The sequence below is a fragment of the Zea mays genome, chromosome 6 (assembly GCF_902167145.1).
Source record: "Zea mays cultivar B73 chromosome 6, Zm-B73-REFERENCE-NAM-5.0, whole genome shotgun sequence".
Taxonomy (NCBI): domain Eukaryota; kingdom Viridiplantae; phylum Streptophyta; class Magnoliopsida; order Poales; family Poaceae; genus Zea; species Zea mays.
In genome coordinates this window covers 126,604,897-126,614,272 of record NC_050101.1, presented here as the reverse complement: position 1 = coordinate 126,614,272, position 9,376 = coordinate 126,604,897, and the positions used below count along the sequence as shown (strand labels likewise).

The following is a 9,376-nucleotide window of genomic DNA, read 5'->3' as shown; positions in this document are numbered from 1 at the left end:
TCTACATAATGCAGTAAACATTTTTGTTTAGGGAGTTGCTAAATGGTTGCCAAATGTAGAGAGGAAATAAGGTTAGATGAGAAGTTGTTAAATTTAGAAAGTTCATTTACAGAATTGGTGGAGATGAGTTTTTGTGTTAACTACTTAAATTGTTGATTTAGAAAGTCTATTAGAGCTTATTGATTCAAACCGTATATTAATATAAGGATGAAAATAAGATAACTTGTCTAAAATATTATATTTTAAATCAATTCTCGTGGTGGTTTACAAAGCGATATGAAACACGAGCATTCAAGCCCAACGCACCGGCGATGCGCGTGCCTCCACGCCAGCGTAAGCCGCCGAGCGGCGGTGAACCGTGCCGCCTATGCTCTTTACTCCGTCGTCCTCGTCGGACGCTCCACCCTTCACACCTAGGGTCGCCGCCGCGCTCCTCGCCCGCTGCACTTCCCGCGTCGCCGCGGCAGCGCTGCACGCCCGCCTCCTCCGCTGCTCCCGCGCCTTCTTCCGCTCCCCGTACCTCTCCAACTGCCTTGGCGCTGCGTACTCCCGCCTCGGCGCCGCACCGTACGCCGTTGCGCTCCTACGCGCCGCCGCCAAGCCCAACATTTTCTCACACAACATCCTCCTGTCGGCTCTCGTCAGCTCCGGCCTCCTGGAGGATGCGCGAGGACTGTTCGACGGGATGCCCCAGAGGGATGCGGTCACCTACAACGCCATGCTCTCCGGCTACGTCGCCGGCGCGCTTCTGGACGAGGCGTTCCATCTCTTCTGCTCCATGAATGAGCGTGACGTTAGGCCAACTCCCTTCACCTTCTCCATAGTATCGTCGGCAGTTGGCTCTGTTCGCCGCGGCCAACAGCTTCACGCTGCTGCTGTCCGCCACGGCCTGGCACACAGTGATGTTGTAGTAGGCAATGCGCTTATTGATATGTATGGCCGGGTTGGCCTCTTGGAGTATGCAGCGCGTGTCTTCTCTTGCATGGAACAAGTAGATGTCACATCCTGGAACTCTGTGATGTCAGTTTACAAGGATCAGGCTCTCACCAGTACTGTCTTTAAGTGTTTTGGGACCATGAGGAGCAAAGGATTTTCAGTTGATGGCTTCACTGTGTCCATCGTGCTCAGTGCTTGCTCGGATGTGAAGGATCTTGTCAAGGGTGACCAGATGTTGGCACTCTGCATTAAGATGGGCTTCCTTACAAACTTCATGGTTTCTAGTGCTATTATTGACTTCCTCTGCATGTCTGACAGACTGTCTGATGCGCTTCAGCTCTTCAGAGAAATGCCAACATGGGGCTCAGAGCCATGCAATGCACTGATATCAGGCTATGCTAGGAGTGGCCTAATGGAAGAAGCCCTCAGCCTGTTTGCAGTGTCTATGCGAAATGGTATTGTTCCAAACGAGTTCAGTTTTGCTAGTGTGCTGAAATGGAGTTCATGCTTTGGTTTAATGGAGCAGGGCACTCAAATTCATTGCCTGGTTTGCAAGCTTGGATTTCAGAATGATGTAATTGTTTCTACAGCCCTCACTGACATGTACTGTAAATTGGGGTTAACCAAGCATGCCAGGAAAATTTTCGATACAGTTGGTGCAAAGGATTTGGTGTTATGGAATACAATGCTGCTTGGCCTATTGCAAAATGGAAGATCTAAGGAAGCCCTTGTAATATTTAAAAGGATACTCAAGTGTGGAATCCAACCTGATAGAATCACTCTTTTTGGAGCCTTATCTGCATGTGGTTTAGAAGGTTTGGTATCTGAAGGAATGGAAATAATTACCCTGTTTAAAGATAGGTACCATATTATGCCTAGTCTGGAGCACTATACCTGTGTGGTCGACATGTTATGCTGCACTGGGATGTTCAGAGAGGCAGTGAATTATGTAGAGAACAAGTTGGCAAAGTTTAGTGCTGCTATTTTCTCTAATATTCTGGAGGCATGTATAGTCCAAGGGAACATTGGCATCGCAGAGCTAGTTGCTGAAAAGATGGTGATGCAAAAATCCCGATTGTCACTACCATATATTGTTTTGGCTCAAATATATGGTGCCAGATGTAAGTGGGAAAAAATGGCTGGAGTGTGGAGGTCAATGGAAAATCAAAGAGCAAAGAAGGTTCAGTCATGCAGCTGGCTTTGCATCAAGAATCATATTTATGTTTTTACGTCGGAACAGATATTGCACCATGGAAAAGGAGCCACCTATGAGGTTTTGGATCTTCTATTTTGGGACATGATGAATCATAAATATGCTCCTAGTTTTGTAGAGCCCAATAACTTGGACTAGGTTGTGTCCAGCTGTCCCTCGACCAACCTGCTTCCTTAACTTACCTTGCCTGTACTAAAGGTTCGTGAGTTTCATACAAAATGAACTTAGAAAAGTTGCTTTCAGTTATGTGAATCCTTTCATAAAACTGCAGCTTACTTCTTTTCCGGTTCTTTTTGGTTGGATTTATTATTTAGCAGGTTTGCAGTAAGATTTTGCTAGACTAGTTTCTCTGTGTGAACTGCAATGTCCGCAAAGATTTGGAGATATGGGCAGGTAAATTTCTTCTCCCTCCTGTCAATTGCTGCATAGAATTCAACAATATAGAAAACCATCTGAGCTTTAAATTTTTTTGAGTTTGCTGGGTAGATTTGGTACTTTTTATATATTGGTTCCCAGATGTTGAATTCATGTCAGCTGGTTATTTGTTAACTAAATGGCAAACTCTACATACCCACACCCAATTCCTACATTTTTCTTAGTAGCGAAAAGGTTTAACCCAAAATCTTGGTATGCTCTCCTCAGCTATAGTAATCCTAAGCTATCTTCAGGATGTGTGAGTATTCTCATGGATAGCCATGTCAGTGCTAGTGTTTGGATACGTCCAAAAATCAGTTCCCTATTTGGTTCCTTGTTACAGGCTGCTGAACAACCTGTAAGGGCTTGTTCGGTTAGCTCTCAATCCATGTAGATTGAGTGGGATTGGGTGGGTTTAAATCCTAAACAAGTCAAACTTCTTTTTAATTTTTTCCAATCACATCCAATCTATGGGTAACGGGATTAACCGAACAAGGCCTAAATGGGTCAATCCCAACAGAGATTGGCAATGTAGCAAACTCCATGGGTCACCTTGAATGCCTCCTGCACTTATGAGTGGAGTTTAAACCTATCCGTTGTTTTCATTATTGCCTTGTGTCTTGAGATAATTCTAGTTTATTTTGTGCTCGTTGTGTGCTTATGCTTTCAGGAATTTGTCGTATAATAACCTAGTGGTTACTGAGGTCTTTTGTAATACGACGTAAGTTTGCAATTTTTATGTTTGTGCTTCTCTAGAACATAGTTTTCTCATTGGAAGTATGGCACGTAGAGGAAGTTTTAAATATATTTTTTTCGTGCTCATGGTTTTGTTGCAGCATATTTTTCATCTGTGGTTCCAATATGCAGTAGGATTGTAAGACATTGCACCGATGACAATGAAGTATCAATGTGAAGAGTTGACAAGTAAGACTGCAAATTAGTTTCCTCTCCTATATTTAGTAAGGGAAATAAAGTAATAAATGCTTGCTTCAATATTCATTAAATTTTATTTGTGATTTCTATAACGTCAACCTTGTGTTCTTGATGAGGACAGTAAGGAAAATGGACCTTGACCTATTTAATTAAAACTTTTAGGGTTTGATGGTCAACATAACCATCTAGATTAATATGTTTTCTTGTGTTTATGTTCATAGTTCAAAGATGCAGTGTGGACAAATGCAACAAGGTGATCAAGGAAATCAACACCTCAAATAAAGACATTAGAAGACTTATTAAGATCATGCAAGAGTATAAGGTACATGACAAAATAAGCCCAAGCAAAAAAACACGAAGGCACAAAGAAAACAGGTTGCACAAAGCTACCAGATGTCTTCGATGGCACGCTAGATGTCACGTCGAACATATGTGTTGCTTGGGCTAAATATTTTGCTGAAGACTGAGTGCACAGGACACCAGAGTGTACATCGAACATGAGGCATCGGACAGGGCGTGTAGAGAGCACTATAGAGCGACCCTGAGAGTTAAAGGGCACCCGACTCCACATCAGATGCGACACTTAGATAGGTTTAAGGCATTGAACATGTCTGATGTATCATCAGTGATACGCTGGTTACCTAGAGGCTTAATGGGTGGTATCGGCTAGCTTACAATGGCTAGCTGATGTGGAAGGCATCGGACTAGTCAGATGACACACCGGTGGCGCACTAGACATGTCTGGTGCTGCACAAAAAAGTTTGTGACTTTTCAATGCCTCTTTTGAGTGTTGGAGCTATTAATACCATCACAATCTGCCATTTCTAAGTCTGGGAGATAAGGATGTGAGTTGAGACTCCGTCTTAGAGCTCTTAAACACTTGAGTGCTTAATAAAATGACTCGGTGATTAGTAGGTGCTTTATGAATAAATTAGGTTAGTTAGACCGCAACTATATCACTTGTTCTAGGTTTATCCCTACCGAGAGAATTGAGGAATTGACATCCCAAAGCTCTTGATGCTTGCACGTGTCATTGTAATTATATTGAGTGGGACAAGAGTCTTACGAGATCACACTAACTATGTTTATGTTGTGACTGCCACTGTATATCGGAGAGAATGAGACCATCAGTGTTTTAGCTAGAAGCTTGATAATTGAGACGACGAGGATGCATCCAAGAGAGGTCGGAAGTGGAGCACCACTTGCGCATGGAGAAGACACGTAGTTATCTATGGAGTTATCTGACTGGGTGCTTGACCCTCATGTGGGTTTTTCTTTGCATAGGGGCACCAACACCCTTATAAGGATTTGTAAGAACCTTGCGTGGATACCTCTGTAAAAATATTAACACGCCAATTGGAGTTTGCATCTCTATATCATTTATATTGCTTCCTTTGGTTTTGCACTTCAGTTTTCCTAGCTTAGATATAGGCTAGTTGGTAGGACTAGAACCTAGGTTACGTAACTCCGTTTTGTGTTAGAGATAGCAACACTTAGACATAACCTTAGTTGCACTAGCTTGATTGGTTATTCACATATTGTCACACCCGGGCTTTAAAGGACAAAGTCGGGTGCATCTCATACATGCGTCAAAGAAGACAATATATATAATAACAGAGTGTATAGAGATAAATGTCATAATAAAATCAGAGTACTTAATACATAGAGGAAGTTTTATTACAAAATAAAAGATAAATATAAAACGAACTAAGGATCGTCGTTGGCGCCAATGTCAATTGAGAAACGCCACCTAGATCAGATCAAACTCCTCGCCTTGTGGCTCTTGAACAAACTGTTCTTCTCCTGTGGGGGGTGTGAGACAGCAAGGGTGAGCTCACACATGATCATAGCTCAACAAGTTGTGGGGAACTAGTGGACATGAACTCACAAAGGTGGGAGTTCATGTGATGTGTAAGGCTAATCAATGACAGGGGTTAAAGTTGAGCATTGCTTTTAATTAGTTGGTCAAAATTTTATTAGCAGGTACTAAGTGTAAGTAAATACCAAACCTTAAATAAAGTAATAGAACAAAATTAATAATAAACTCATGCAATGTAAATGACAAATTGAATTTAGGTTACATAATTTAATCATCAGAGAGTCCTGAGCTGCTCATGACCGTGAGCTCGGCTAGTATACCAGTTTTACACTCTACAGAGGTTGTACCCTTTACCCACAAGTCGTGTTTCCCATGTTGTCAGGGTTAGCTAGGCCCTTAGACACTACCGAGGTGAATGGCTGGGGATCCACTACGAGGCCTTTACAAAGTTCCACTAGCTTCCGAAAACCCGCTACAGTTTATGGGAAGAGCACTTGCAAGAATCCCTCGTCTGACCGCCATCGCAGTAAAATCAACCCGAGAACCTCCTTGCATGCAACTCTCCTACTGCCCTTGCCCCTTTCGGGTAAGGTAGTCTTCCACTAGCTTTCCTAATTAGTTAGCCAAGTGGTCCCATTCCTCCCTTGTGGTGGCACGTGTTTCTCAAGTTAAGCTCCATGTTCCAATTAACAATAATATAATGATCTTAACATGTACATAAATAGAATAACAAAATAACTGGAACATGGATATAACGAAATATTAACCCAAAACCATGTAAAGCAATAGCATAACTACCCATGTGATTCAGGGGTAAATAAGGTAAAATTGATAAACAGACTAGGGTGACCTATTGGGTCCCATCAAAATTAAACCTATGCATTGAATAGTGATAATAAAGAATATTATTGGGTAACAAAAGTGAATCAAGGGCACAACTTGCCTGGCACTTGAGATTCCAGTTACCAGGGTGATTCTTCAGATCCTCGAACCTCGCGCTAGTCGTAGCAATACAAACAGACATAGTATAGACAAAATTAACATCACACCAAACATAAGAACATACTGCATAATAATGATCTAGGCATCGCTATGAGATCGCGGGAACGAGAACCACTAAAATCGGAGTTACGGTCACCGAGTTATGATTTTATGTAGTTATTAAGTACCTAGAATAGAGTAATTCATGTGAATAATTTTAAATCAAGTTTCATGGTTAGATAAAGGTACTAGGTGATAACAATACTTAAACAAAATTAATTCCACTGGAATGAATCAATTTGGAGTAATGGATTTTAAGTTATGAATTTCTAAAAGTTTTATGTATTTGATACAAGATTGATTAAGAGATACATTTTAATATGGTTTTCATGTAAAAATAGTGATACTAAATGATGAACAATAATATTACAAAATTATAGAAACTGGAATGAACTAAAAAGGATTTAATATGAATTTTCTATGATTTATACAAGTTTTTATCATTATTTTTGTATTAAAAATAAATTTTAGAATGAATTTATCTGATTTTATTTGCTGTCTAGACTGCGCGCAATAATACAAAGAAATACAAGGTTAACTTGCAAACATTTCAAGAAGTCGCATGGACGGCGGGTTCATTTCCTACAAGTCCAAGGTCTCTTTAGCAAAATGCCACGGCCGAAGGGGTATCTCAAGATCTCGGCCGTCTGATTAGAAATCAACGCCACGGATTTTATAACGCCTAGATTGATTTCCGAGCGCCCGATCCCAATCAAATGGCACGCAACTATCGGACGTCGGATCTAAATCTAATGGCACAGATCATAAGGTATGAAAGGGTACGCGGCCACCAATCTCAGCCACACAACCTAAGATCCACGGTTCAGATCGGATCGGGACGAAGGAACATCGGCCATCCAATCTGAGCCGAACACGGGGAGCTCAACGGCCTAGGCACATCTTCAAGCTTATGCCGCTGAGACCCGACGACCGCACAGAGCTTCGCCCAGAGAACACGCCGGTGCACACAAATTGCTGATTCAATGCTCGGATCCTAATCCTAATGCCACCTAAACATAGCCCCAGCGATCCCGAACATGATAATCCCTCTCCCGTCGATCACAGTAACGCGACAAAGAGATTAACTCGAGCTAATTCGAAGGTCTTACCCAGGAATAATGGCGCGGAGGACTTTGGCCACGGCGACGACGCGAGCGAGAGTCGATCTTGGCTGGGGCACAAATCGAGCAGAGGCTTATAGCCACAGTAGATGAGTCCCCAAGTGAAAATCGCCCGCGACAGACGAAGTTGTCCGACGCTGTGAGCCCGATGCCCGCGCCTGGCGGACCAACTCCCGCTCCATCAGAGCGTGCACATCCTGGTCAGCTCCCAGGTGATTCCCGCGCTTGATGACGCGACGAGAACATGCGGTGTGGACGAAGGATGGTCCCAGGCTCCGTGGTCAGTTCGATGGTGTAGTTCCTGCCTGGTGGGGAATCGGCCACGCGGTTGGAGTAGCCACTGGCACTCGGCGACAACAGAGCTTTCTCTCTCTCTCTCTCATGCACGAAGACAAGGGCTAGGTGGTGTACATCTACTGGAGGAACGGGGAAAGAAATCGCAGAAGCCTCAGTTCATATATTCCGAAGAGATAAGGATTAGAGGAGGGGAGCAACGACCGAGCGGAGATTCAGGCGACAATGGTGCGGCGAGATCCGCAAGGAAGAAGCGCCCAGACGTGGGTCCCACCGGTCGGCCAAGACTTCCAGTGCACAGCGAGCGCGCGGTTAGTGAGGATAGCTTGTTTGTGGGCCGTGCGGTGAAGGGGATAGGGAACTAGGCCAAAAGCGCGGATCTGGCTCATGCGACTATTTTTCTTTTCTTTTATTTTATTTTCTGCTCTCTTTTATTCTTACTTCTTTTGAATTCAAATCTTCAATTTAAATTCAAACTTGTGGTACATCAGCAATTAGACTAAATGTTCTATTTGATCATACCCAAGTTGTGCCAAAGTTATTCTTTTATAGATTTATTTTATATTATATGATATTTCTCTCTTTCCTTCTCCTTTCTAAATTCTACAATTCCTTTTAGATTTTAAATTCCACTATGGACTTTAATATATTTCTTGTCACATTTTTATTTTATTTTGTCACAATATGCACACAAAAGAAAATCCTAGCATGATGCATGATTTATTTGAGTGTTCTTTATTTAATTATTTATTTGTGGAAGTGAGGTGTTCACATGAAATGATAGATATAGATGACACACATGTATATAAAGGAATTATAATTTCTCCTTTTAGATTTTCTTACAAAGTGGGTATTACAAATCCTACCCCCCTTAACAAGAATCTCGTCCTCGAGATTTAGGAAGGACTAGGGAAAAGATGGGGAAAATCTATGCGGAGTTCTTCTTCTCTTTCCCACGTAGCTTCATCTCCACCCTGGTGACTCTATTGCACTTTGCACATCTTTATCACCTTATTTCTTGTATCTCTATTCAAAGTGTCAAGAATCTTGATATGATACTCTGTGTTAATCAAATCTCCCTGAACACTGAGCTCTTCCATTGGTAACTGTTCCTCAGGGACACGGAGACACTTCTTAAGTTGAGACACGTGGAATACATTATGCACATCAGATAGATTATCAGGTAGCTTGAGTTGATAGGCCATCTCTTCAACTTGCCTAAAAACTCTAAATGGTCCAATAAAGTGAGGGAACAATTTACCCTTGACTTTAAATCTCCTCATTCCACGAAGTGGTGATACCTTGAGGTACACATGATTTCTTTCCTCAATTTCCAGTGGTCTTCTTCTATTATCAGCATAGCTCTTTTGCCTGGTCTGAGCTACCCTCAAGTTCTCCCTGATTATACAGACTTGTTCTTCTGCCTCTTGAATAAGTTCAGGTCCAAAGAACTAGCTTCCTCTAGTCTGATCCCAATATAGAGGAGCCCTGTACTTCCTGCCATATAGAGTCTCAAACGGTAACATCTTCAGACTGGCCTGGTAATTATTATCATATGAGAACTCAGCATAAGGTAGACTCTTGTCCCAACTACTACCATGCTGA

General features: G+C 42.3%; 1 protein-coding gene across 5 annotated transcripts; it reads left to right on the top strand.

Annotated features, from left to right (window-relative positions):
* Nucleotides 1-268: 268 nt before the first annotated feature.
* Nucleotides 269-4,569, top strand: LOC103629962 (pentatricopeptide repeat-containing protein At1g43980, mitochondrial). Of its 5 annotated transcripts, XM_008651062.3 has the most exons (5): nt 279-2,347; nt 2,467-2,542; nt 3,234-3,284; nt 3,400-3,487; nt 3,718-4,569. In XM_008651062.3, the coding sequence occupies exon 1, from the start codon at nt 368-370 to the stop codon at nt 2,285-2,287; it is 1,920 nt and encodes a 639-aa protein (XP_008649284.1). In that variant the 5' UTR covers nt 279-367; the 3' UTR covers nt 2,288-2,347; nt 2,467-2,542; nt 3,234-3,284; nt 3,400-3,487; nt 3,718-4,569. The 5 variants fall into 5 exon arrangements, with proteins under 5 accessions (XP_008649285.1, XP_008649283.1, XP_008649284.1 ...); XM_008651063.3 differs by lacking the exon at nt 3,234-3,284 and having other exon boundaries at nt 269-2,347; nt 2,464-2,542; XM_008651061.3 differs by lacking the exon at nt 3,234-3,284 and having other exon boundaries at nt 272-2,347.
* Nucleotides 4,570-9,376: the final 4,807 nt, after the last annotated feature.